General features: G+C 47.6%; 3 protein-coding genes across 7 annotated transcripts in view; 2 read left to right on the top strand and 1 right to left on the bottom strand.

The window, feature by feature from the left end:
- The window catches only part of USP30 (ubiquitin specific peptidase 30), a 28509-nt gene extending 21213 nt beyond the window's left edge, over positions 1-7296 (top strand). For both annotated transcript variants that reach the window (XM_036760697.1, XM_036760700.1), the window contains exons 12-13: positions 4404-4515; positions 4955-7296. In XM_036760697.1, the coding sequence (XP_036616592.1) occupies positions 4404-4515; positions 4955-5222 (380 nt within the window). In that variant the 3' untranslated portion in view covers positions 5223-7296. The remainder of the gene's footprint in view (positions 1-4403; positions 4516-4954) is intronic.
- Positions 6971-11869, bottom strand: ALKBH2 (alkB homolog 2, alpha-ketoglutarate dependent dioxygenase). Of its 3 annotated transcripts, none has more exons than XM_036760710.1 (4): positions 11812-11869; positions 10783-11130; positions 8666-8864; positions 6971-7739 (listed from the first exon to the last, which is right to left on the bottom strand). In XM_036760710.1, the coding sequence occupies exons 2-4, from the start codon at positions 11051-11053 to the stop codon at positions 7433-7435; spliced, it is 777 nt and encodes a 258-aa protein (XP_036616605.1). In that variant the 5' UTR covers positions 11054-11130; positions 11812-11869; the 3' UTR covers positions 6971-7432. The 3 variants fall into 3 exon arrangements, with proteins under 3 accessions (XP_036616605.1, XP_036616609.1, XP_036616601.1); XM_036760714.1 differs by having other exon boundaries at positions 11784-11849; XM_036760706.1 differs by lacking the exon at positions 11812-11869 and adding an exon at positions 11695-11787.
- Positions 11870-18411: 6542 nt separating this feature from the next.
- Positions 18412-26803, top strand: UNG (uracil DNA glycosylase). Of its 2 annotated transcripts, none has more exons than XM_036741325.1 (7): positions 18412-18651; positions 19332-19535; positions 20188-20283; positions 21872-21969; positions 23496-23584; positions 23719-23897; positions 25467-26803. In XM_036741325.1, the coding sequence occupies exons 1-7, from the start codon at positions 18526-18528 to the stop codon at positions 25605-25607; spliced, it is 933 nt and encodes a 310-aa protein (XP_036597220.1). In that variant the 5' UTR covers positions 18412-18525; the 3' UTR covers positions 25608-26803. The 2 variants fall into 2 exon arrangements, with proteins under 2 accessions (XP_036597220.1, XP_036597228.1); XM_036741333.1 differs by having other exon boundaries at positions 18422-18651; positions 19335-19535.
- Positions 26804-27995: the final 1192 nt, after the last annotated feature.

Raw genomic sequence — 27995 nt, 5'->3', positions numbered from 1 at the left:
CAGAGCTGAGCTCGTGTCTTTCCTCCTTTTACCAAACTCAGCTGCGGCCATCTGAGGCACCGCCATGCCTGTGCTCTCTCAGCTTAGTCTGCTGAATTGTGACCTCCTCGCTTCTGTTGGGAAGCGCTGTGTGCCTTCTCTGGTGCTTGAGAGCTCAGTGTCATCCCTGAGTCACTCTTCTCCCTCACCCCACGCATCTAATCAGGGGACAGGTCCTGTTGTTTGTGCCCCGACAGCAGCGTTTCCCTCCGAGCCCAGCCCTCGACTCACACGGCCAGTGTCACCCATCACCTTAACCGTTGCAGTGACCTCCTGATCAGGCTCCTTGCCTTGAGGCTCTTCCCATCTCCGTTCATTTCCACATGGTTCCCAAACCATGGGCTCCATTGGCTCCATATTGGCTCTGGGTGAAAAGAGGGCCTCTGAGTAAAATGCTCACAACCTAGTTGCCGCCCTCTGTGCCCTGTCTCCTGGCCCTGTGCCTTTGGCTGGCACCCCTCCTACCTGGAATTTACTCTCTCCTAATATCACTACTCTTTCAAAATGCAGCTCAAGGACCACCTTATAAATAAAACCCTTCCTGTTGCCCCTAATTACTACTGCTCTCCCCCATTGGCTGCCTTGTACATATTTGCATTTTATTCTGGATGTACTTCTGTAGCAAGAATTATTGGGGTCTGACTCACTTTTGAGAAACCTCTCTGCCTATTCTAAATTTGTTTCCATATTTAATCATATCATCCCAACCTCTGGAATAAATAAACCTCCAATTGCTTTCTCAATTATTTGTTTCAAACCACCATCCCAGTTCATTTAATGTTATTTATTTAATGAACTGAAGAAACTTCCTTTCCCAATATTAGTTATTCTTAGCTCTGAATATATTGAATGGGGCAGCTAGGTGACACAGTGGATAGAGCAGTGCACTTGGAACCAGGAAGCCTCAGACACTTATTAGCTGTGTGACCCTGGGCAAGTCAACTTATCCGTTTGCCTCAGTTCCTCATCTCTAAAAAATGAGCTGCAGAAGGGAATGGCAAAACACTCTAGTATCTTTGCCAAGAAAACCCCATATAGGGTCCTGAGGAGTCAGATACAGCTGAAACAACTAAACAACAAAATATATTGAATACTTTAATCACCTTTGATTAAGTAGATATTCAGATTACTAAATATATAATTTGTTAATTAAATAATTAACTTAGACATAGATGATAATTAGAACATTTTGGTGTTGCAAAAGATCACAGCCAGAGTTGCCTCAAACCTTCACTAATAGCAGATAACTTTTCTTTTAAAAACACAATTTCACTTTTCAGTTCAATCCAGATACTGACTAAAACCTCTCAGAAATCCTATTATTTCCTAAATTGAGTTAACATATTTCCTAAACTTAAATCAGTCTTTTTTCTTTCTTTTCTCTTTGTCACAGATAATCATCTCTTTATCTTCTCTCAAACTGTCCCTGTTAATAGCCTCTCTCCAGGCTTATTCCTTATAAAATTCCTTTCATGATGCTTCTTCCTAAAATAAGTTACCAGACAGTTCTCACAAGAAACATCTCCTCATCCTCTTTTCTTTGTCTTCTCCACAGTTTATCTCATAGATCCTTGTAGATGGAAAATACAAAAGTAGGTACATTCTTTGATGCCATAGAGAGAAGCACCTCAGAAGGATGACCGTTTTGACCGTATCTCTCAGCTATGAGCACAAATGAACTTTACTATAACATTACATTTGGCTCTTAAAGATACAGTCATATTACCTGTAGTCTCTGTGGGAGGGCCTCATGAAACAAGTGTGAAGTTTAAAAAGTTAAAGAGATATACTTTCTGGGTAATTAGTCATTTCATTAATAATGCTAGCTTTTTAACATAAGAAATCAGTGTTATGTTTCTCTCTGTAGCTACAAATATTCAGTCCCTTCCCCCACATCAAATCCAGGTTAACATTAAGTATAACATTCTTCTATAAATACCGAGACTACTTTGAGTAATGAGAGAGTCAATATGGCATTAACACCAGTAATAATGATAATAGATAGATAGGACTACATCCAGACCTACAAGTGCAAGATACAAGTATCCGGTATGGCATAGAACTGAAGGAAGGTTTCTTGGCTCTGGTTTTGTTCTGACCTAGTCATCTTTCTCTGTTTAAGTGGGCTGATGTCACATAAGCTCATTACCAGTATTTGAGGATTGCGGTGGCTGGTTTTGTCACCCTGAGGAGTGTCTGGGGCTTGGTGCTCCCCCCTTGTCTGAACCGGGACCCTTCCCCTTCCTGGGCCAAGTTTGGAGGATGCAGGTTCTGCTCTGCTGGTCAGGGAGTTCCAGGAGGCCTCTTGGCTTGCCCTTTCAGTGGAGCAGCTTCCTGTTGATCACCACCGAGTAGTTGTCTAGTGTCACAAGGACATCTGTTTCATTTACTTAAAGGCTCCTTCCTCTCCAGTTTCTGGTTCAGCTCGGCCATATCGCACTCAGGTTTTCCACCTTGTTACTTTCTCCTGTACTCTCTGAACGCCAGAGCTTCCCAGCAGAACTTTGTCATCATGATCCAGTTACTGATTTTTAAAGACGCAAACCTCAGTTCTCGTGTCACCCCATGTTTCTCAGCGTTACCTTCTTGGACTCGAGCTTCCTCCGAGCCAAATGAAGATTCTCCCCTTGAACACGCTTGACATATTTATGGCCACCTAATCCACGTTGGTGACAGAGAATCTTCCCGCTTTTCTCATTGTACATCAGGATAGGCATTTTTGTATCAGACTGTCATGAACTAAGTTGATGGATGAGGCTGTTTTGATTGTTTTGGGTCCCAGACAGCCTCCACACCGGGCCCTGTGTTTCTCTCCCATTGCTAATTGATTGGAGCTCAGCTTCCCACACCCTGATCCTGCCTTCTCCCTTTGAATGCATTCATCACTCACACCTCTTTCCACAGCACAGGTGTAACAGAAGATACTTCTATGTCCTTTCTTGTTCAAACCACGCTAGTCACACTCTTGTTTGGTGGGCTGGGCCTGGTGCAGGCCAACCTCCCTTCTAGGTCTGATGTGGGCATGAGATGAGACGCTTGCGGTTTACTGAGCCCTAGCAGAGGACGGACAGTTAGCAGAGGTCAGTAGGACGCTCAGTGGATTCAGCCGAGCCCCCCTGCCTGGTGTTGGTATGGTCAGGCCCCTCAGAGGGCCTGGGGCGTTCCTCACTGCCTTTCATGCTCAGCCAAACAGGGAAGCCCAGCGACAGCTAAAGCCAATTAAATCTCAGGTAGAATTTCAATCCCTCAGCTTCCTGGACCAGGTCTTTGGAAAGCTGACCACCGCTTCATAGTGGAGCCTGGGAAAGGCTGCGCCTTGTGTGTCTTGCAGCAGGCTGTTGTAACGTTTGTTTTCTCGGTCCTTCGTGTTCACATTTGTCTGCTCCATCTTTCCATGTGTAATATAAAAGTCTCTGACTCTCTGTGCTTTACACAGAAAGATACTCTGCGGCAGGGGCTTTTTTTTTTGATGACAGGGACCCCTCTGGCAGTTTGGTGGCGCCTAGAGACACCTTCTCAGAATGATGTTTTCAGCCCATAAAATAAATGCATAAGGACTATATGAGAAGCCCAGTTCTCTAGAAACACTGTGCTCACTTTTTTTATTTTTAACAAAACAAGTTTGTGGACCCCAGGTGAAGTCCTCCCTGGCCTGGAGTTAACTGGGTGTCCTGCTTGGGAAACTCTCTTTGCAAAGATAAGCCTTCACTCAGTTTCTCCTGTGGGATATTTCTCTCCCCAGCTCTGGGGATCCAGCCCTAGCTTCACACCCACATGAGTTGTCCTTTCTCCTTTAGGGGATGATGCTGTAGCCCTTCTCAGAGAGGCTCTGCCCCCATCTGACTCAGATATGCCAGCCTCCTTGCTTTCAATCCTCCTTTTCCTATTAAGGTTTCTGTTTTCTTGCCCAGCTTCTCAGAAAGGATATATACTGCATACTGTTCCATACTGTCATCATATTGGATGATCTAATGATTGGTGATTCAGAGTCCTGACCCAGTAGCTTCTCCAGGCCTGATCTTACTGTGAGTTACTCTAGCTTGGGCGTGATGCTGTTGCCACCTCTCTCTTCCTAGGCTGGGGCTGGCTCACTTAGCCCACCTGTATGTAGGCTGGCAGGTCCAGGTCATGTCCCCAGAATGCACTTGCTGTTAGGGTCCTCAGGTGCTCACTCCTCTTACTGTAGTTCCTGAGCCCTGCTAGCATGCTTCCCATTTACACAAAGTAGACACAGCAGCCCCTTCCTCTTGGTGGAATGTTTGGATAAGAAGTGTTTGTCTTTAAGGCTGGATACCCTGGTGTGAGGTGTGTTGCCTAAGATGCTGCTGCTCCAAATGGCCGAAAAGAACCCCTTTTTCTTTCAGCCTCTGCTCAGCCCGGCAGGACCAAAGCACTTTTCGTCAATGGGGCCTGCTCCTCCCCAACGCTGCTGCCAACCCCAGGCACTTTCTCTCTCCCAGGTGTTCCCGACTATAGGTAAGTAAGTGGTTGCCAGCTTGTTTGTTTTAGGCTTCCTGAGCTGCTAGGAATTCTCCTAGCCTTGTTCAGTCCTTATCTTTGTGTCCCTAGCTTCTAGTAGAGCATGTGGCATATAATAAATGTTACTGATTGATCCTGAATATTTCTAAGAGCAGATTTGCATTTTCAAATATATTTGCTCATGAGGATCTAAAGACAAATTTAGTTTTCCCTTAGGATGGATTTCACGGTGCAAAAGAGCGTATTCACTGGTATCAGATGAGACAGATTCAAGTCCTGGAGCAACTTAAAATTGACCACTCTGGGATTCCATTTCTTCACCTGAAAATGGTGCTAGGTTCCTTTTACCTCAAAATGCTAGAGCCCTGTGATTTCCCTTAATATGTTTGTTGAACGTTAATGATGCCCATGGTCATTTTGTTTGCTTGGTCTTCAGCTCTTCGGTGTACCTCTTCCGGCTAATGGCTGTCGTGGTCCATCATGGAGACATGCATTCTGGTCACTTTGTGACTTACCGCCGCTCTCCTCCTTCTGCTAAGAACCCTCTGTCTACCAGCAGCCAGTGGCTCTGGATCTCGGATGACACCGTGCGAAAGGCAAGTTTGCAGGAGGTTTTGTCTTCAAGCGCTTACCTGCTCTTCTATGAGCGGGTCCTTTCGAAAGCCCAGCAATACCAAAGCCAGGAGTACAAGTCTGAGGAGTGAAACTGCCCAGAGCCAGGCCCAGCAGAGTGCTCAGAACTGTTTAGAAAACAAACAATCCTCCGTTTTTCTCTGTATACATTATGAAAATAGCCTGACTACAGTTCTTCGACATTCCGGTGTGGTGGTGATGGCAGGCTCTCTCAGGAGGAGCTGCCGTCCTGATCCACGCCCAAACCAAGCTGCCGGAAGCAGGGCGGGCCCTCTGGAGCATCAGGGTGTCAGAAAGCATCTGTTACATCTACAAGACGTCTTCAGCCCCTCTGGCCACAGGGGACTGGAGAGCTCCAGACGCCCAGGGCCGCTTGGGGTGTGTAAATTGTGAGTTTTAAGCGGACATTCACTTTGTCTAACTCTTTTAAAAATTCAGGTCGCATTTCTCTATTTAAAAAGCAGGCCCACAGAAGCTGTGAGTGAGAATTTTCATAGTTATTAAAGGCAGTGATTTAAAAGAAAAGAAGTGCCTTCCCCTTGTTTAAACGATTACAATCCAATCAGTCGCTTTTGTAGTGGGTCACGTCCAAAATCTGTGTAGCTCAGTGAGGCTGAGAAAGACCTCCAGGAACGCTTCACCACCTCCGTTTTCTTAGTGGAGGAACCAACGCAGCCCCTGCTTTTGTATGTCTTTTTCTAACAGGTCACGTTTTCCTACATTGGAAGAGGACCTGGTCAAGGCTAACTGCTTTGCCCTTTGTAAGGAAAAGGCTTCCTTTCTGTTTGCACCATGCGTGTGTACGTGCATGCATGTGTGTGGACTGCATGAGGCTGGGTGTGCTGCATATGTCCTAAGTGTCTGTGCTGTGGTCTGGTAAGCTTATCCTAGGCCCTGACCCTGACCTAGCACGGACCTTAGAAGCTGGGTCATGAGGGAGCTAGTCTTATTCTGCTGCAAAGCAGGGCTTGCCTTTTTTAAAAAGCCTTTCCAATGGCCACGTAGAACAGCTGTCTTTATCACCCAGCACTCTGTATCACCACATACGTACGCATGCATGCACATGTCTGCATTCTGAATTCATTCCCCTCAGGCTCCTATGCACATCTTACTCTTAAGAAGACTATTATAATAGATATTTATTAGAAACAGAGTGGAAGAAAGTACCAAATTTAATCATGTTCCCATTGCCTCTTTTAAGAGTTCTTAAGACCTGGCACCCTGAGGCTGAAAAGCTTGTTAGCTGCCTAGGGCTTGCCTGTGTTTTTGTTAAGGTTTTGAAAAATAGATAAAGCAAGGATTATGTCTGCACTAAAACTGCAAACGCTCCAGAGAGAAGATGTGGGCCCAGGTCCATCCAGAAGCCCTCCCAATTTCAGGCCCAAACTACCCATCTGTGTGCCCAAGAGGGTGCATTTGTGTAAGAATCTGAAAGTGAGGATTCATCTGGGGCTTAGCTCATCCAGGTGTGCTCCGAAGCTGCCCTGAGCTCAGAGTGTGAGGTCTGCTGGCAGAGGGCAAAGGGCAACAGCTCACTGGCCTGATTTGGTGCAGTCTTCTGAAGGATCTAGCTGCTGGCTCAATTCATTCCTTCACCAGAGTTGGTTTTGACTGTGAAATGAATGGATCTGCTTTGCCCTAGGCCAGGGAAGCAAGGGCCCAGACAGATGTAGGCTGCATTCTTAAATTAGCTGAAATGCTGCAGATTCCTTTGGAAAGGCACTTCTGAGAGATGTGAACATGGAAAGGGAGGCTTACTTAGTATGAGGTGGATAACTGTGAAAGATGTTTGCAGAGAGAAAAACCATTAACCGTTTTGTAAAAGCTGACAGTTCTCTAATTTATTAGCAATTATTACCTGAAAGCCAGAAGACTGATTTTGAGGATGGGGTAAATTATTAATTTAGTTCCTCATGATAAAAATTGAAGTTCAGTGAGTAGTTTACAACATAGACCTCTGGTTTTGTGAATCTTCTAAGAGTATCTATCTGGTTTTGTACCTGCTGTGTGGATTATGGCAATAAAGATTCATTTTATTAGAGAAGCTACATTGGCCGTGGTTTTGCAGCTTACCGTTTCATTGCAAAGACAAATAAAAGTATGTAAGACAGTCCTTTAATAAATCAACACGTGCTCTTTAAATTCTGTGTGAGTCCTGTGCTTTGTTTCACATGCTGTTTACTGTCTGAAATGCCAGTTAGCCCCTCCTTGACACAGAACCGCAAGGAAAATGGATTTTTCTGTCCCCAAAACAAGGCTTTACTAGAGTCAAGAAAAGCATTTACTTTTTAGAGAGCAGAATGTTCCGAAATGTCAGGTTGACCCTCGGAGCCAGAATCCTTTTTCTGATGGGGAGACTGTGATACCAGTGGATGTTGGTTGGGTAGTTCATCATTAGTAAACTCCCATGGGCCAGCTGGATCTTCACCACCTCCACATGCCGTGAGGACTTTTTCCCTCGAGAATCTCTGTGCCGAAAGAAGAAATCCCGGCAGGCTCCGAAGGATACGGATGCAATAGGACTCCGGGGAGCCAATTCACTCTCATCATCCCGGTGCTCACCGATGTGATCACAGCCATCTTTGTATCTGCAGGGAGAAAACAGTCTGTTGTTCCAGTGTCGTCCTAAACTCCAGGAATGCAGGGTCTCCTCCTTTCCTGACTGCAGGTTAGCAGTGAGAGGAAAGAACCCTCTGACTTTGGAGTTGGGACCTGGGTTCCAGGTGCCCTGCTACTTACTACTACCTAGGTGATCCTAGGCAAAGACCTCAGGGCCTCAGTTTCCTCACCTGTAAAATAGGGCTGGGGTGGGGAGAAAGGTGATCTCTAAAAGTCCCTTACAGAATCTAAATACTGCGATTCTCTGAGTCTCCCTGCGAAGATTTCAGGTCTAGAAATTAGCTAAGCCTGAAAACCGTGTACTTTTCTTTATTCTGCCTAGTGTTCTTAGACCTTGAACTTTAATGAAAAAGAATATGTCATCTCCAGTTATATTGTTTAAGGCTGGAAGGGGGCCTTAGAAATGAGCTTGCCCAACTCATCTCATAGATTTAGGAATTAACATAAGCTCAGGGAAGCAGAATAATTTGTCCATGGCCTCCTATGACATGCACTTGGCTTATTCTCGGGTCAACATTAATTAAGCACCTACTATGGGCCAGGCACTGGGCTAAATGCAAGGAGGCACAAACAAAAGTAAAGACAGTCCGTGCCCTCCAGGAACTCCATTTGATCACTAGCAAACAACCAAGTACAATCAAGATAAAGTCAGGGTCACTGGAGATAATGAGGGGAGGCACCGGCGTGTTCAGGTCAGCACATTGTGCAAGGCAGGCTGTCAAAGTGTTCCAGGCCAAGTTACGTAAACCAGAAAGAGTCCTGGGGTCATCAGTTCTGTCCACAGGCCTCCGAAGGAATCAGCTGCAAAGTATGTCAATGGCCAATCCTCAGAGACTATCACCACATTCTAGTCATAGTTCTTAAAACAACCATGCCTGACATTTCTCTGTATTACCTGTTGATAAGTACAAAATTGAAGGTGTGTCCAGTCACACCTGCCACACGGTCTCGAATGTGCTCCAGGACTGGGATCCAGGGCTTTGGAGATAAGGTGAGTCCCGAGAAGGTGTAGGTTAACCCTGGGTCACCATAAGTGGCTTGCTTCCTTGGGATCTTGTGCCATTTGCCAAATACTTGGACTCTGGAAAGATCACCTATCAAAATAAAGCTCACAATCATTTCAGCTCTTAAGAATCCATCTCTGTGGCTCACCCTGGAATGGACTCGGGCATCAGAACTGAGTGTGAGCAACGGAGATGGCAGTACCAGGTCTGAGTGTCGGCACCCATCCTCTGGCTCACCTCAGAATGAATGTGTAACTTAGAGAAAGGAAAGCCGAGGATGCCCATTGAAATAAGATCCTTGGAGGCACATAAAATATACCGGCCACTGACTGATGGGCCTCATGCACCCTCTGCCACCTACAGCCAGCCCCACAGACCTCCTGACATGCCCCCTCTTGCCTCCCTTGTGTGTCCTGGGCTCCACACTCTTCACCTCCGCTCCACCTCAGGGCATTGCCCGAGTACCCCCTCCCCCACCTCCAAGCCATTTGCTTCTCTGTGTTTGTCCATTTTGAGGGGCAGGGCTGAACAAAACTGAACAGTAGATCCAGAAATGCCCTACTGACTCTCTTAATCCGATTCAATTCAATTTCACTCCCTGTAATTAAGCACCTGCTGCTAGCACTAGCCCTTTCCTTCAAGAAGCACCTGTTGTGTTTTAGAAGGGGAAGCTTTGGGCCTGGCATCAGGAGGACCCCAGCTCAAATCCAGCCTCAGAAGCCTTTGGGCAAGCCACTAAACCTCCTCCGTTTGCTCAGCTGTCAACCGGGATAGTAACAGGACCTCCCTCCCAAAGTCATGGTGAGCAGACAACATGGAGATAACACGTGTGAAGCATTTTCCAACCTTAAAGTGCTACGGACACACAAGCTATTATTACTACATTTACTTAATATTCCTCGTTTAACTGTGTAAAGCTGGGCTGAACAAGGAAGCCAGCAGAGCAGGGAAGAAGGGCCTTGAAGCTGTAGGAGGGCCATCCTCCCAACTGCTGTGACCTCAGACCTGGGCAGCCACCCACTCACCATTCCACAAACTGGCCAGGACATCAAAGGGAAGCTCACATTCCCTTGTCACTGAAAAAGCAGCAAGACTGAAACCTTGAGAAGCCACCAATGCTGCCCATGGCTATGTGAACAAAGAGGGGAGTGAAGGGTCTGTTCCTACAGCTGAGTTCAAAGGAAGCCCTCAGTTACTCTGGAGGGAGCTGTGATTTATGCAGGGCTCCCAGCAACTGAAGGCAGGCAAGGAGCTGGGGAAAGAGGGGGGTGGGCAGCAAAAAATGGTAAATCACAGCATTCAGAAGTACAGATGGGCCCTTGAGGAACGGTCAAAGAACCTGGGTTTGCGTACTCTCAGAGGGAAGACCAGAGGGAAACTCTGGGAATTATAGATAAATCTGTATGGAATCCTAAAACAAAACAGGGGATGGCAGAACTAGGAGGGGCCAAGTTTGAGGAACCCAAGATTGCTGTCTGTCCTTCATTCTTGAAGAAGACCATGACATGCAAGTGAACTGGAACTGAAGGAGAGCTGTGCAAAGTCACCAGCCTCACTTTCTCCATTGGAGCCATCTGGGTCTAGGGGCCAGATATGGATCAGGACAACTGGAGATGGCCCAGGATGCAATGGGGTCAAAGGAACCCAATATTAAGAAGGATGAGGACTAGGTTTCCTGACTGGTTGGTAAGTCTTTCCAATATTCCATATGACTGACAGATAAAGGGCTCAGGATTATTGCTTTTATAGACCTTACCTATGTGTTCTCATGTCATGAAAAAAGATTTTACTTCCCAGAACAGAATAATTTGTATTGAACCTACTCTATGTTGGGGAAAATGCAAAAAATATGGAGTTGGATAAACTTTAAAAAGTGATTAAGTGGGGATATCTCCCCAAGGCATCTAGGAATTGTGGTAACTGGAATTCTGTTGGTCTTAAGCAAAGGTCAAGAGATCTGACAAGTCTTAAAAAAAAGGAGCAGCTAGCCACAGAACTTAGTGCTTACCTTCAAAATATTGCACTTCTTTTTCCAGTGCCTGGAGAAGCTCATCTGCCTCCTCCCTGCCAAACAGGACTGTGTAGTCACAGTCCAAGTTCTCAGCCTGAATCTTCCGCCAATGGCAATTGCCCACCAAGCCAATGTCTTTCCCTGCTGCTTCCCTCCGGGGTCTCTTCTTTCTTCTTTCTTCCTCTTCTCCTTGGAAAGTGTGACCTGGTTCCTGCTCTTCTCCAGCTTGTCCTAAAGGACAAGGCTTTTTCACCAGGAATCTGTCCATCTGTCCTTGGAACTGAGTTGGGAGGCTTGATAAAAAAAGGTGGGGAAATCTCAGGTGCCTTCCGTGTTGGTGACAACCTATAGGAGAATGAGGAAAGATGAAAAAGAGACCCACCTAAAAGGGAACCACAATCCCTACAAAATCCCAGAGCTGGTGGTGCTGGCAAAGAATTAGAATCTTAAGGAGAGGGAGGACATCAATCAGAGAACGGCCGAACAAATTCTGTACTGGTGTGTTGGAAGGGACCCATCCAGGCCACCCAGGAAAGGCATCCCCACTACAGCATGGAAGACCAGGGGCTCCTTATGCAGACCCTGCTGGAAGACCCCACCCCAGGCTGCTGTCCTTCTGCTTCAGGGTCCTCATCTGTCACTCGAGGACAGTAACAGTGTGATGAGAATGAAATCATATTTGAAAAGTTCTCTGAAAACCTTTGAGTACTACAGAAATACTAGCTAGTATTATCAGGTATTCTCACTACTTTCCCAGTTCAGCGCCTCTTGTACCACACCCTGGTTCCCCTCGAGAGACAGTTCTCAGTGTCTCTAGTAAGGGTAGACTTTTTCCAAAGAGGTGGTACTTAAGATCTCAAAGCAGTGTTTATTCTAACTCTAGGCATTATACTTTACTAGAACACCCACAGAACTTTGTATTCAGGTAAGAAACCCTCGACATCTCAGAGTTCTGCTCTGTCTGAGGCCCTGACACTATCTTTAAAACCCATCTGCACCCCAAATGAGTCCCCACTCCTCGGATACCGCCAATCCTGTCCGCTCCTCCAGGATGCAGACGCTACTTCCGGTTGTCCCCTGGATCAGAGGCCAGCCCAGCCCATCTGGGTTGTTTGCATAACAGCCCTGGTTGATAGCAAAGCTCTCGGGCTCCCCTCGCCTATCATTGGGGGAAGTGCACCATTGTTCCCTACTCCTGATCGAAGTTATTGGGGAGAAAAGTCCTGGAACCAATGTCAGAGCTGGAAGGAAAACAGGTAGTGAGAGGTAAAGTCTGTGCTGCAACCCAGACGGTCGATTTAGGATCACAGACTGTGCTGGAAGGGACCCTCAAGGCAATCTTGTCCAGTTCCTTTATTTAATAACTGAGGTGACTTGCCTATGGTATCATAGATAGTAAAGGCAAAGTCAGGATTCAGACTCGGATAATGGGACTATTGTTGTCTACTCGGTTAGTTGTGTCTGACCCCAAATGGGGTTCTCTTGGCAGAGATACTGGAGTGGTTTGCCACTTCCTTCTCCAGCTCATTTTACAGATGAGGAACCTGAGGCAAGCAGGGTTAAGCGACACAGCTAGGAAGTGTCTGAGGCTGGACTGAACTCAGAGAGATTTGCCTTCCTGATTCCCAGCTCCCAGTTCTAACCACCTAGCTGCTCCCATAGAATTATAGGATCATAGATTTGGAGGTGGAAGGGGGCTTAGAGGCCACCTTGTCCAACTCTCTTATTTTACAGCTAAAAACAGTGACCTGCCCATTAGGTATCAAGTGGCAGAGCTGGGATTTCATCAGGGCCAGACCCCTTTCCCCTCCCCTTCCCCCATACACCCTTTCTAATAATATTACCTAGTCTCAAAGCTGTACTAACATGCAGAGGTCACTGCTAACTCCTGAGCTTTCCTGGTAGGCCAGAATAATTACTTAAGATAGGACTGTAGTGATGGCCCTGTTTAATCCACCCCGATGGAAATGACTTGCCCAAGATGAACCACAAGCTCGGTGGGTGAATGGCAATAGTCCCAGGCTAAGATGAGTCTGGCAGGGATGGGGGTACAATCTCTGGGAACCCTCTTGAACCTAATGGGGTACAGTCTCTGGGCACCCCCTTGAACTCTCCTTGAATCTTCCCACTTGATCTGGCCTTTGCCTGGGGCCATAAGCCTTTTCTTATCACTAGGCCCAAGTCTCTAGCCTAGCCCTCTATGATCCAGCTGCTTCCCACCCTTGATCCCACCAAAATCCCCTTCTCTTGTTTCCTGGAGTCTTGACCTCTAGTCACCCCAGTCCCATCAAGATCTTCCTTAGACTTCTCCTCAAGACCCTCCCTAAACCCCTCCTCTAGTCACCCCAGACTACTTGACCACCCCTCAATCCCTCCCACAATCTTTCTGTATATAAGATCCATCTTGCCTCTATGAAGGCGCTCAGATTCAATGGCCCGTTTGTGAAAACAAGTGTCACAAATGGTGAGATTTCTTAAGACTGCCCATTATGGCTGTAAGAAATGGGAGGAGGAGTTTTGTTTCTACAGAACTAAAGGTGTGCTTCCCTGCCCTCCCCCACCCCAGCTTTAGCAGAGACCAGGCCTCAAGGTCGGTCAGGTGAGAGGTCAGGCTTGTACGAATGTGCATACTTTTTGAGAAGGCAGTCTAGGGAATTAGAGAGGCCAAATCCACTTGAACCTGTTCAAGCTTATCTAGGGTCTGGTCTTGGTCAAGAATCCAGGCCAACTGATTTGCATAATTTGCATATGTTAAAGAGGGAAAGTAGGGGAAGTAAAAGAATATAGTTTAATCCTAAACTAAGACAAGGAAAATCTAATTAACTTCACTTTTGCTTCTGTACCCTTATTATCCTATTTATATAAACTGTATAACCTAGGAAAACTATGTAAAAAACAAAGACTGTAAACTAACCATGACTCTAGCAGGAGTGGAGGGACTGGTTACCCCTGCTCCTGCAGCTACATCAGGGTGAGTGTTCCTCTGAACACTATACCTGCTCTCTTGAGGAGTGTAATAAAATGCTTTCTTTTGCCTACTCTAGTCTTGAATTCTTTCTTCATGGCCAAATCACATGGATTTTCCTAAGGTCAAGTGAAGAGAAGCAACAGGCAGCAGAATCTCACCGGGTTTACTCCTGGATCTTGTTTTGGGATGTCCTATGATTCCCACAGGTGAGTACCATTTGGTTTTTCTCTGGGAGTTGTGTGGTCTGTACAGCCTTCCCTAAGGATTATCATAGGATTCTTCCTCAGGACTTTGGCCCTGCCTAGGAAGTCCAGTAACCCCCAAAACCACATTTCTCACAATGGCCAATCTTTAATAAACTGTTTTTTTGGATGTGAGAAGGCTTGAGTTGAATTCATTTGGCAGGACTTGTCATGTTGGTGTTTTGGGGTCTCAAGCACCCCTAAAAACATATCAGCAGGTGTTCTGACTCCCAGTCCAGTGGGGTCACTGGCTTTTAGAGTTGAGTCAATCAAGTCAATGAGTGTTTACTAAAAGTCTCCTATTTCTCGGGCACTTAGACCAAGAAACTGAAGACTGAAGACATGGATTGAGTTCCCCAACGCTGTACAACTCAATTCAGGAAGCACTGAACAGTGCACCAGGTGGAAAGATTCTGCTAGGTCCAAATAGGTTGCCTTTTGGGGGCTGGGGAGATGCAATAGCTACACACAGATGTGTGTAGATGTATGTAATTACGGAGTAAGGGATGGGGGTTGGATACAAGGGAGGCAGCCCCTCAAGAAATGGAGCCTAAGGAGGAGGGGATGAGACTGTGTGCAAAGAAAGGCTGGGAGGTAGGAAATGAAGTACGAATGTAAGGCCCAGCCAGGAGGCCCCAGGGTGAGGGGCAAGGTGCTCCCAGTTGGGAGCTGGCCTTCATCCCCATTAGGAAGCAGGTGTCACCCACTGGGATACCAAGATGAACATGGAACAGCTTTCAGGGGCTCACACTCTATTGGAGGAAAACAACCCGTTCACAGACAAGCAAATAGGAAATAAACATGAGGGAATTGGTTAAGTGGTGGGGGAAGGGATGGCCAAGGTGAGGCAAGCCTCCTCAAGGGTGGGGTCCTTGAGCTAAATCTAGAAGAAAGCTTTGAATTCTAAGAGGTAGAGGTGAGGAGGGAAGGCATTCTAGGCAGGGGGCACAGCCTGGGTAAAAGTATAGACTGGCCCAGGGTAAGAACAGCCAGTCCAGATGGAAAGCTGAGTAGGGCAGAGGAGGGGAAGTAATGGGAAATCCCCCCAGGCTCCATTTTGGTGAGTCTTGGGAAGCCACTCACCCTCTCACAATCATGCTTTTTAGTGCATAAAATAAAGATACATAGCATCATAAAGGAAATTAATTAAATTGAAATGCAATTATCCAAATATTTTTTTAAAAATACAAGTTCATGGACCTCAGGTTAAAAAGCCTTGCTCTAGACAGAGAGGTTGCACCCAGACCGAAGAGGGGGTTTCTCCTTTCTCCCAGAACGGGGAGGCTCTGAAGCTTCTTGAGAGGGGAAGTGACTTAGCTGCTCAAAGAATGGACTCCAGGAGGGAGATGTGACCCAGGGAGACCAGACTCAAGTCCTCACCAAACAGAGGGTTTGAGGGCCTCCAGCAGCCCGGCCTCCCATGCATAAACACCGTCTCATTTTGTCCACTGACTCATAAAAAAAGTGCAAACTACTCTGCTACTTGCAACCCTTCACTGTGAGCTGCCCTGTAGTCTCACTAGGGGAGGAAGAGAAAACAGTTTTGGGGACCCCGGATCAAACCCAGAGCCTCCAGAAAGCACAGTCCCTGACTCTATTCTTCCAGATACAGCCTAAAGGCCCCAGGGACTGAGACCTGTTTTCATCTACTTCCTCCAGGGGATCCTTTGCCCCAAGTCTCTCTTCCCACCTGCCCAGGGTCCCCTGGGGTGTTCTCTGGAAGCCTTGTGCCTTCCCCACACCTGCATAAAAATGGCCTGGTGACAGCCTTTTGCTTCTCGTCTATGTGGGGAAAGCCCATCATCGCGCTGGGATACTCATCATCCCTTACTCTGTGCCACCACTACAGACTTGTAATGGGGTCTCCCGGCCTCAAGTCTCTGCCATTGGTTTCCCTGAGTGACCTTCAGCAGAGAAGGCCATGGAATAGGCGAGTCTAGGGTTGAAGTATTAAGTTTAAAATGTCCAAACCCAATTCCTTCCGACATCCCGAGGCAAAAGGCCGGTCTGGAGAACCTTCCCCGAGGCTTTTTCTCCTCCCCAAATCAGAATTGCCTTTTGTCTTTGTATTTGTTCTAATTAAAACCACAGACCTGGAAAACTCATTTTAAAGAAACCATTTTCCCCTAAGGGATCTAGTGAATCACCAGGGAACTTTGAATTATAAACTCCTCGGGGAAGGGAAGGGACGGTCTGGATCCTGCCCTACCGTCAGAAAGACTAGGGTTTGAGGGGTGTGACCTTGGCCAAGTCATTTAGCTCTCAATACCCTAGACGATTCTTTCAAATGAGGCTTTTCCCAAAATACTAACAGTAGCAAAGACCTGGAAGGAAAAGGAGGTGAGAGAGGGGTCCCCATACGTTGGAATGAATGGTGCCATGGGAAGTTAAGAGCAAATGCTAAGAAACCCGGGACTCGTAGGAACTAGATGCACAGAGAAGAAGCAGGACAATTTCTACTATGAAAACAACCTCGAGGAAGCCAGGCCTGAAAGTCTTCAGAATTCTGATCGATGCAGTGGCAGGAGGGCCAAGCGTCGAGCCTAGCGTGGACACACATTTAAACCTTTTTTAGTGAAATTCAAAATTAATCCTGCGGTTCCCTCCTGGCCAGACTTCTGGGAAAAGCCTCTTAGAGAGTCGGGCCGGGACAAAAAAGGCCTTTCTTAGGGAAATAAGAGAGGTAAACAAACTCTAAAATCCAGTCTAGATGGGATGAAGGCCTGGGGAAATGGCAAAGAATTCACTTCCAATTCAGTTACTCTCCAGATCCGTGGGAGGAGGAGCCCCAGGGAATCCTGGAGAGCGTTCCCAAAATTTCCAGCTCCCCCAAGGCTAAGGATTTAATTAGGCCGAAGCTCGAAGTTCAGAGGAAAAGAACAAAGCCAGGCCCTACCCTAAGGGAGACTGAAGAACGACCTCTGGCCCAGGGGAAGGTAATTCATTAACCCTTCGGCCATCCCTACTAAGAGTCTGCTGTCAGGTTCTATGGGAGAGAAGGGAAGAGAGATGTCTCACCATAGAGTTCAGCCCTACGTTAGGACCCTTACCCTACTGACCCTCCCACGAGACCTAGGAGGGGCCTTAGGAAAGAGGACGTCAGAGCAAGACGGAACCTCAGAATCCCAGGTCCGAGAGCCCCTTTAAGGTCTGACAAGACCTTAAAATAGGAGGTCTGGAGCTAGAAGGACCATCAGAGAGCATCCCTGGGAACTGATGAGGGCACAGTCTCTGGGAACCCCTTGAATCCTTGAACTCTCCTTGAATCTTCCCACTCGACCTGGCCTTGGCCTGAGGCTATAACCATTAAGCCCAAATGCCTACCTTGCCCAGTCCTCTATTGTCCAGATGTTTCCCACCCTTAATCCTGTTTCCCATCCTTAATCCTGATCAAAATATCTATACCCTAGCTCCCGCTACCCCAGCCCTTGATGGGTTGTCATTTCCATATAGCCTTCAGATATTTTCCCCCACCTTGGAGTCTGACCTCATCCTTAAGTCCCTCCCTAGACCCCTCTTCTGGTCACCCCAGACCACCCCTCAATCCCTCCCACAACCTTTGTGTATATAATCTCCATCTTGCCTCCATGAGGTTGGTCAGAACCAATCTAGCTCAGATGGGTCTGACCCTTTTTCCTTATAGGCGTCGCAAGGGGTGGGATCTCTCTGGGCAGGCTTATTTGGCTAACTCTTAATAAACTTTATCCCTTCCCTTGGCTGAGAAGGCTTGAGTTGAATTCTTTCGGCAGGACCCGGCGTGTCGGTACTTTGGGGTGTTGAGCACCTCTCACCCCAAACCCTCATCAGGAACTGTCCTTGGTCGGAGAGTACCATTACTCTGTAAGCTCCCCGAGGGCTGGGGCTGTCTTGGGCCTGTATTCTTTTTTTTTTTGTATCCCCAGCTCTTAGCACAGTGCCTGGCACATAGTAGGCGCTTAATATTTGTCCATCGATTGAACTGAACCTGGGTTCAAAACCAGCCTGCTCCCTGTCTGACTTTGGCAAGTCACTGAACTTCCTCAGTTTCCCTATATGTAAAAAAAAAAATCAAGAGGCTGATTAGATGATCCCAGTGGTCCCTTCTAGGTCTAGAGCTGGGGTCCTCGGGGCTCAGCCCCCATTTTACAGCGGGAGAAAGTGAGGCCCAGAGGCCACCCAGCGGGTTTGTCGTCAGAGGCAGGACCACTCCCCCCACCTCAGGGGCTCCAACCCTTCCCCAACTCCGGCCCACCTGCTCTTGGAGAGCCCTCCCTGGCCAGCGTCCGTCACGTGGTGCTCTCTAGCAATCCCTAGGGCGCACGCGCAGGAGACCACCAGCACCCTCCTCCCTCCCCCAACAGAAAGGTAAAACGTCCTACGCATGCGTCCCTCATCCCACCCTACAAAGGCAACCGGGCGCATGCGTAAAACGCTTGGCGCCAAGAAGAGCTAGTGAGTCAGGGGGTCGGGGGGTGGAGTGGTAGGGCCGCGCTCTCTGCTGCTGTTGTTGCTGCCACCTCGTCTGTTGTTGCTGCCGCCTCGTCCGCCGGCATGATCGGACAGAAGACCCTCCACTCCTTCTTCCCCCCGAGCGCCCCCAGGAAGCGGCGCTCGGGCGCTGAGACGCCAGCGGACCCCGGCACGGAGGCGGTAGTGGAGGAGAGCGAGGATGCCTCGGTGAGAAAGGAGGGTCACCGGAGGGAGTCGCGCATGGGCGGGGTGGGGAGAGGGGACTCTCACTGCTGGACCGGTCCGGGGGGAGCGAGCGCACGCTCCAGACCCAGAAACATAACCGAGGGGGTCCCGGGACCTTTACTTTGGCGCGCGGCTTCGCGGGCAGCCAATGGGAGCGAGGCTGGGGTGGCGGGCCAATCGGAGCTCCCCCCGCCGCCGCATGGCCGTGCTCGCCCTCCAATCCGGAGGGGAGGGGGCGGGGCTCGAGCCCTCAGCGTACTGTTTTTGCCGCGAAACGGACACGTGGGGGGAGGTGTGTAGGTCTGTGGTCCCGCCACGTGGGCGGGGCTAGGCGGGCGCATGCGCGCTCTGGCCGCTGCTCTCCCGCCGCCCCGCCGAGAGTGCTTCATTCCTGGGAAGCCTGGCCTTCATCCTCACTCTCCCGCGTCTCCGGGGTGGGGAGTGGGCCTCAGCCAGGCCTCTTTCTCGCTTGCTCGGCCTGGGTGGCTCCTCACAGCCCCACTCGGGAAGCCGGCCCTGAGAGCGCCGCGGGGGGTGAGGGCGGGGCGATGGGAGGCCTTCCCCCACCCTTGGTGCGGTCCGGCCCGCTGGGCCTCCGTCTGCGCCCTTTGGGCTCCGGGCTCTTTCCCTGTCTCATCACCCGCCTCTTTGGGGACGTCCAGCAGATCAGCCCCGCCAAGAAGAGCCGGCCCGAAGACGAGCCCAGCGCCCCCTCGTCTCCACTGAGCCCCGAGCAGTTGGACCGGATCCAGAAAAACAAGGCAGCGGCCCTGCTCCGGCTCGCCTCCCGCAACGTCCCCGCGGGCTTCGGGGAGAGCTGGAAGCGGCAGCTCAACGCAGAATTCAGCAAACCTTATTTCAACAAGGTAACAGAGGCGGGGGCCCTGCCTGAGAAGGCCTGGGCTGGCTTCTTGTGGTGGCTGTGGACTTAAGCCCTCCCCCACCCTTTCACCCCAGTAGATTGTGAGCCCCTTCAGGGCAGGGACTGGCTTCTGCCTCTTTCTGCGTCCCCAGCCTTAGCACAGAGCCTGGCATAGAGTGCGAGCTTGATAAATGATAAGCTACACCTTGTAGGAAGATGCCGTGGCATTTTTACAATACTTTTATAATTTTGTCTCAAAACTTCTGCGTAGTTTACTTTGGAAGTTGTTAATTCCTAAAGAGACACGTTCAAAGAATTAAGGTTAGACCTGTTGGAAAGCCTCAGTTCCTAGAAAAAGGAATTGTCTGGGTAAACTGTTGAAATGTCTAACAACCATTTTATCTGGTTGCCAAACTGTCATCCACCACTTTGAAATGGGACTCTGCAGTTGAATAAGTCAAGTTTTTGCTAAATTATTAGGAGTTGCGAATATTTGCAGATATTATAATGGGTTTTTAAAAATTATGCTGGCAAAATTGCTTCAAAAGATGATTCATCTTTGAAGTTGGAGGATTTCTTAACAGAAGAGAATCATAGTGAGAATGTTCGTAACCAATTTTTTTTTCTTTTGCTATTTTTAAACAAATCAAAATCAGCTAATGGGATTTGTTGCAGAAGAACGAAAACGACATACCATTTACCCACCTCCAGACCAAGTCTTTACCTGGACACAGCTGTGTGAAATTAGAGATGTAAGTAGAAGGTGGATCAGTGAATGAGATTAAAGGGGGAGGGGAGAGAACAGTCTTTGACTTGGGTTCTGTGCCTAGAAAGAACTCCCTTCTCTCTGGCTCATGGAATCTAGTTTTATTCAAAATTCAGCTCAGGCTCCTCCTCCTCTGTGAGGTAAGAACCCTCCTCTCCAGCTCCTAGTGCCTTCTCTCTATCTCCACCCACCCATCCCCCCCCCCCCAATTTTGTATTTTAAAATATCTTTTTCATACATGTGTTTTCCCAGAAAGTTGGCAGGATAGCAGGCTCTGGATCTGCACTGGTAAACAGAATTTCCTCACTGAGCATTTACACCAATTAGAGGTCCACTTTTAAATATATATATATATACATGCATACATATATATATATATGTATATATATTGAATTAATGAGTTTATAAAGATGCGATTTAAACAGAAGTAATAATATGATTGTAGATAAAATTTGACCAGATTACTGACCAGATTGTCAGTAATCAATCTCAGTGCTTCCCAAATATTTGTGTTTGTGGGGTACTGAAAATAAATTGCGTAAAGCCTCTAATATCCATTAGATACATATATCATAATATACATTAGGAATGAAAAGTAACCCTTGTTCAAAACTGGTTAGACTTTGACTTTTACTAGAACCACAGGGACTTGAGTTAGAAGGAAGATTTAACTGGCGGTTGTTGAGATGATCTTTGGAGATGACTTGCTCCATTCTGCATTAGGAGAAACTAGGTTTTTGGTGAATATAACAGCAGTATGGTTTTTTTTTTTCTTTGTGGTTCATTTCACTCCATTTTGTGTCAGTTACCCAATAAGGGGTGATCTGTCTATCAAAACCTGAAAAAATGGTGCATCTTTGTGTTTTCGTGTAAGCAGAAAACTACCATTATCTGTCTTAAAGGAAGGACCTCCCTCACCAAGAGGCCCTTTTCCTTGTCTTTTGTCAGGGGCAATATTGGCTTACATCCTCCAGATCAAAAGGGTTGCAGGGACTAAAAGTCATTAAGAAATCTCTGGATTTGGCTAATTTGTGCTCTGCCTGCCGTGACCTTTCCCTTGGGAATGTTTTGCTCATCCATATCATAAAAGGCATGTTGTATGGGTGCTGGGTTCCTTTTAATTAAGATCATTTTTCTGTCTTCTCCAAACTGATGCTTTCTCAAGTTTCAGGAAAGAAAAATTGGGCAGGAGGGGGTTATTTGGGACCAATGAATTGGATGCCTCTTTCCAGTTTTTAATCAGTAGATTGCGCTGCTTTGTATGTTATACATGTATATGCGTGCTTCCCTGTGTGTTTATATATGTTGAAATTCCTGACTTGTTTCAAAGCTGTGTATGCTGGGTATGCATAAAGGAAGGTGATTCTGGGTCAGTCATTTCCAAGGTGCTATGAATCAGAAGAACAAAGGGGAGGGGATTGTTTGGGTGGAAGAGGTAGAACCAAAGAGTTTTGCAGATGTCTGTAATTAAAGTTGGAAGGTACCTTGAAAGTCACCTTGTCTAGGCATTATGTCTTTTTACAAAAAATCACTTTGATCATTTATTAATTTCTGGCAAACTTGGGCATGCACAGGTCAAAGTGGTCATCTTGGGGCAGGACCCATATCACGGACCCAACCAAGCTCACGGACTCTGCTTCAGTGTTAAGAGGCCTGTTCCACCCCCTCCCAGGTATGATTCCTTTCTTTGTCTGACAGTAAATCAGAACTGCTTCCAGGCCTATGTTTTCTAAGTTGCTAGCCATGCCGTCATGAGACCTCATTGTAGAGTGAAATGGAAACAGAAAAGGAGTTATAGACAGGACTGTCCTCTGGGTGTATGTTGGCGCCTAGGCTGTGTTTCTGCTAGCTATGTAGAGATGCTATGCTTCTAAGGTTCCATAAGATGATAGCTACTGTCTGGTGTACAGGTGAGCACCAATATAGGAAGGGGTACGTACATAACGCCTCCATAGGAGGAGGTAACAGTCTCGGTCACTGGCTTGTGTGGCCAAGGCCTACTGTATCCACATCTGGAAAGGTGTTCCTTTCTGAGTGATCCCTATTGGGGAAGGGTCCCTCCAAAGTAGGATGACCATGACTGAAGGGCCATGCCATGTCAACATCCCATGACTACTGGGGATGTTTATTGAAGAAGACCCAGAGAGTCGTCTTTGTGGAGACTGGGAGCTGAAACCAGAACTGACTGGCTTGTGGAAGTTGTGAAGATATAGATTTAGACTGAAAGTCAAGGAAAGCCTGCTCATTAGAGTTCTCGGGGGAAGGATTTCCTATGCTCAATAATCCTCAGGGTCCTTTGCAGTTCTTAGGCAAGGATAACTCAAATAGAAGCCCACTTAGAAAACCACAAATTAACGTTATGTTGTATTATTTTCATTTTCCCTGTCGCCAGAGCCCTTGGTTGAGTTTCACATGTGCTAGATGCCCTTTGAGATCCTTCTCAAGCTGAGATTCATGGGATAATAAGGACTGGTAGTCGGATTGTTACTAATGAATAGGCCAAGTCAGTCTTAGAAAAAGCTGCTCTTGGGAGTAAGAGCTAGGTGGAATTAGAAAGGACCTCCCACAGGCCTCTCCTCCGACCCTCCTACATTTTACAGACAGAGAAACTGAGGGTTTATATCCAGTCACTCCACAAGCCTGAGGCAGGATCTGAACCCTCTGCTTGTCCTCCTGACACCAGCGTTCTTCTGTCGCTGTGTGCCGTGAGTGCTGGGTTATGAACAATTCGTCTCGTGGAACTGTGGAATGTGGCAGGTCACCTCATTTCCCAACTTTGGCGCTGTTTCTTGTAGCAGCCCTCTAAATGAGGCTTTATTTGTCTTTCATGCTGCAACCGATTGAGGAGGAGAACTCACCATTGTTCTCTTTTCCTCAGTCCTGGCTGAATGATGAAGTCCACTTCCACCAGCCCTGCTGTTTCAATGTTTCCTCGCCCGTCCTCTCGCCTTGCTGAGGAAGGGATCATAGACAGAGCTGGAAGGGGCCTCTAAGGCTCGTTAGTCAAGCCTCTCAATTTAACAGGTCCCAGAAGAAGTGATGGCCCCCACCCCATCATCCAAGTGGTGAGGGGGCTCCTCTGTCTGCAGAGCCAGGGCTCTGCCCATCGTCTCCCATTTATTATCTTTTTAGATGTCATTTATTGGTGCTATCTGAAATTTCACAGATGCTAAAGCATTTTGTTTATCTTGTTTTCAGCTTGGAAAATATTTACCAAGAGTTGTCCACAGACATTGAGGGCTTTGCCCATCCCGGGCACGGAGATTTGTCTGGATGGGCCAGACAGGGTAAGCAGTTGGCGTAAGATCCAGTTACTAAGGACAAAGACTGAGGAGTCTTGTCTTTCAGGCTGTGAATCAGCCTGGGCTTGAAGGCAGCTCCTGGGGCTGCTGCTGATGGCTTTCTTTTTGCTCATGCACAGGTGTTCTCCTTCTCAATGCTGTGCTCACCGTCCGAGCCCACCAGGCCAACTCCCACAAGGAGAGAGGCTGGGAGGAGTTCACTGACGCTGTGGTGTCCTGGCTGAATAAGAACTTGAATGGCCTCGTCTTCATGCTCTGGGGGTCTTATGCTCAGAAGAAAGGCCTCTCCATTGACAGGGTAGGTCCTGCTCAGCTTCTGTCTCTGGTCCCGGTGGGAGCCTAGGCCACTTTAGATATCATCCAGAGTCCTCGCCTGCTTCGCCATTGCAGCAGTGTTAGTTTGGGGCATCCTCACTCAGTAGGAGCTCCCCAACAATCCATTAGAGGAGTGAAGGTGCCAGGCAGGTGTTTGCCTAGGAAGTAAGCGGCTGCACATCCTCCTCCAGGGTCTCAAACAGAGTCTGCAGGCTTCTTCCTGGACCCAGAGGCTTCTTCACATGTTCCACCTGGAACCTGCAAACTGAATCCAGGCTTTGGCTCTTTTTGGAGACTTTGTTACTCTCGTTACCTGCCATGTTCTCATTTTCTAAATGGATTTTAAAAGATTTTCTTAGGTTTGGGTAATCCCTCGGGTCTTTTCCAAGTAGAATGATCTGGTGGTGATTTCAAGTATTTTATCACCCTAAGGATTTTAGAAATCGAAAACTTCATGGGTGATTTTGATCTGGAAGGGATCTTCCAGTCAGAAGTATAAAATTAATCTTAAGCATTATATTCTTTGTAAATATGCTTGTTTACTTTTATTACCTTTGGATAATAGAAGCCTAAGGCTAGAAATTAAATTTTTGGGCACTATTTGCTCAACCAGATATCAGTCAGATCTTAGCAGCCAGCCAGTTGATTCATGTTTTTATTTCTAATATTCCATAAAAAGAATGGCAAGGTACTTGAAATCACTGCCAGATCAAAAGACCTGAAAGTGACCTGAGAGATTTGTGCATCTTAAAAATAGATATATATTTTAAAATTCCATTTAATAGGTGAAAAAAATAGGTCATAGGCTGGGACTCTGGTTCTCATTAAGTATGTTCAGAAATCTTGGTGAGGCTGTGTCCTGTTCCAGGCAGTAAGTGCATCTGTATCTGGATGTTCCAGCCTCTGGACTCTCGTCTTTCTGCTGCTCCTTTAGGATCTTGAGAGCAGAGACTGTTAAAAACTTTAAACTTTCTGACTGCTAGGCATTACCCCCAGGCTTCACCTCTAGTGTCCCTGCCTTAGGTCTCAGAAAACTATTCACGCCTACTGGGGTGCGATTGGAGAAATTGTATCTTTTTTTTTTTTTTTTTACTGTAAAATGAGGGGGTTGGAGGAAATGATCCTTCTAGCTCCAGGTCCTGGGTCTCACAGCATTTCTCTTACAGAAGGGGGTTCTTCATGAAGTCTAGTGCCAGACTAGGGGCCTCTATGTGGCCAGGTCATTTAATGTTCCAGCCTCGGTGTCCTCTAAAATGGGTGTGGTTGTGGGTGGTGGGGTGTGTGTGTGTGAGATACCCCGCATTTCATTAGGATCATGTAAGCATCTCAGGAGTATTGAAAGCTAGAGCAGTAATCATGTTTAGTTGGCAACTTGGGGCAGTTTCCCTTCCCTGAGCCTTATGGGAATCTAAAAGATCTTTAAGATCTAATTGCACTGATACCCCTGTGAAGACTGACTGGTTGTTGAGGGCAGCCATGGCTGGCAGGGTGGGCCCTGGTCCCTGGTTCTGAAACACGGGCAAAGTCTTAACATTCTGCTTGTCTCCTGCAGAAGCGCCACCATGTCCTGCAGACTGCCCACCCCTCTCCCCTCTCTGTCCATAGAGGGTTCTTCGGATGCAGGCATTTCTCCAAGACCAACGAGTTGCTACAGAAGTCTGGCAAGAAACCAATTGATTGGAAAGCACTTTGAAGCAGTTGGAGCCGAGCTGGAGGAAGATTCTGTCCTTCTCGACTAGGAAAAGCTCTTTGTTGGGGGCCCGGGGTGGGGGATTTGTAGAAATCAGAGTCTTAGGAAACAGGTGTCGAGGCACCTTTGTGGTTAACAAAAAAACGACGCACCTTTTTCATTCTGTGTGACCAAAAAAGTTTGCATTTGATGCCTGGTCAGCTTGGGTCATTGTAGGATGGCTTGTCATTTTATTAAGATGCTTTTAGTTCGTTATGATCGGAAAGGAAAACATTGTTCTGCACCGCCAAAACTTTCTTTTAAGCTCTGGAGGAGTCTACAGAAGGAAAATTGCATCTGGACACTGAATGGAGGAAAGACAGACACAAAATTCCAGAGGTTTTTTTTTTTTTTTTTCCTAGCTTCCTGGTGGTGAGGGAATGTAGGAGGTAAAGAGGGAGGAGCCTCCTGCTCTTACTGAAAGGTTGGCAGGATGATGTTACCTTTGTAAGGCTGAGATCATTCAGAGTTCTGAGGTGGGAGAAGAGATGGAGTTTCCTGGTTTGTTTTTGTTGTCATTCTTTTAACCAAGATTCCAAATTTGAATGTTTGCTACTGAGCATTTCAAAATATCAGCCACAAGTTGGTGAAGAAGAGAAGTTATTTTTTTTTTCTCCTAGTCCCTTTTTCCATTGAGATGACAGAATCCATTGGTGGCTAAGTTTTTGGGCAGCCCTAGAATGCAGACTGATCTTCCTCTGTAAAGTAACGAATATTCTGGGGCCTTAGCATTCTGGGGGCCAAGCCACACCAGGACGCTTCGCTGTGATCGAATGCAAGTCTTGTCATTTTGGGGTTAGGGGCTAGGAATTTGAGGATCTAGGAGAGAAGAGAGTAATAGATTTTTTTTCTTTTGTGGAAAAAATTCCTTAATCATAAGCTTGTCTCACAGTTGGGACTTTTTCAAAACAATGCTGATTATATGAAACGAGATTTAAATTTTATGGACTATGAGATCACAGTTTTGTATTTTTTATAATATGAAAGTTTTGCTGTACTTTTTTATCACTTATGCAAGCAGACATTTTTTAGTTTTCTATTTTTGTTGGGGTGTGTGTGTGTGTGTTTAAATCATCCATTAATGGGACATCTTGTTAAGGCCAGCCCTGGCTTATGCTGCTGTTGGCTGATTTTGGTAATAAAAGCTGATTTAATTCTAATGATTCCTGAGGTCATGCTGTTTGCCACAAGCAAGGTGCTTCAGGCCAAGGTGCCCTGGAATGTTTCTCTGGGACTTAACCCCGTTTATTAAGTGTCTACTATATACTCCCCCAAAGATCTGAGATTCTACACTCTGGAGATACAGCCTTGAGATAAGGTGGTGAAGTCTCCCTGGGAGACAGAGCTTGTACACACATAACTAAGTATATTGGTAGAACATAATGACAGTGGCAGACTTGTGTAGTGTCAGCATATGGCTGATTTAAGGTCCTTAAGGGGGTGAGTGGGGGAGTCCAGCTTGAAGTGGTGGGGGGTCTGCCCCTGGAAAGAAAGCAGCAGGCATTTATTAAGCACTTGGTAAGGCCTGGATGCTGCCAGGAGCTGGGGGTACAAATTAAGCTAAAGAGAAGGGCCCTAGATACTCTGGAGGCTTAGGTTCTAATGGGGGCAGACACATCCAAGGGGGAAGGAGCGCAGAGCCTGGGGGTCGGGAAGGCTGCTGGATTGGGTGGCCAGTGGCCGAGGGATGCCCTCTCAATGGGTGCAAGCGCAGGGCATTTAGGGTTAAGGGTTGGAGAAGAAAAGCACCTATGGACACCTTTTGCTGGGGAGCGTCGGGAAAGCCCCGTGAGCCCGCTGAGCACCATGGGCCCTTGGCAGAAGATGGGGATTTGGGCACGTAGAGATGCGGCCGAGAAGGTAGAGACAAGGATGCCCGATCGGGGCAGCCGAAAGTGCCCAAGGGGGTGCCCGGGAGGAGAGCCCCGGCACTTGGGGGTCAGCAGACCATAACTAGATGACTGGCCGAAGACCGGGGAGGGCGGGATGACGCGCGGGGCTTGGCCAGAGTGACAAGATGTGGGTGGGGGTCAGGGAGGACGGAGGGTCGTTTAGTTTGGGGGGTGCAGGCGGCTCTCCTTGCCCAGACCAGCTACGATCCGTGGCCTTCCGCGGGTGTTTCGGCCGCCAGAGCAGCCCCGCTCCATCCTGGACCCCAAGGACCGCCTCCAGCCGCCCCTGGTGGGGCGACCTTTCGCCTTTAGACTGTAAGCTCCTTGAGGGCAGCCTCTTATTCCTTGGCACCCAGTAGGCGCTTAATTCGTGCTGGTTGCATTGCATCGCTTTGGGTTTCTCCTGACGACCCGCCCAGGCTCTCTGAGCCCAGAGCGGAGGATGCCGGCCGGTCAGGGC

Source organism: Trichosurus vulpecula, chromosome 1, assembly GCF_011100635.1.
Source record: "Trichosurus vulpecula isolate mTriVul1 chromosome 1, mTriVul1.pri, whole genome shotgun sequence".
NCBI classification, from domain to species: Eukaryota; Metazoa; Chordata; class Mammalia; order Diprotodontia; family Phalangeridae; genus Trichosurus; species Trichosurus vulpecula.
Note: the sequence above shows the minus strand (reverse complement) of the source record. Positions and strands in the feature narration are given on the sequence as shown.

Coding starts and splice junctions, on each gene's coding strand:
- ALKBH2 (XM_036760706.1), bottom strand. CDS start 11,728: ATGTCGAGGGTTTCTTACCTGAATACAAAGTTCT. Junction 8,865..10,782: donor AGAAGTGCAATATTTTGAAG/GTAAGCACTAAG, acceptor TTATTTTGATAG/GTGATCTTTCCAGAGTCCAA. Junction 7,740..8,665: donor AATTTTGTACTTATCAACAG/GTAATACAGAGA, acceptor TTCTCCCTGCAG/ATACAAAGATGGCTGTGATC.
- UNG (XM_036741325.1), top strand. CDS start 18,526: ATGATCGGACAGAAGACCCTCCACTCCTTCTTCCCCCCGAGCGCCCCC. Junction 19,536..20,187: donor GCAAACCTTATTTCAACAAG/GTAACAGAGGCG, acceptor AATCAAAATCAG/CTAATGGGATTTGTTGCAGA. Junction 20,284..21,871: donor AGCTGTGTGAAATTAGAGAT/GTAAGTAGAAGG, acceptor GGGCATGCACAG/GTCAAAGTGGTCATCTTGGG.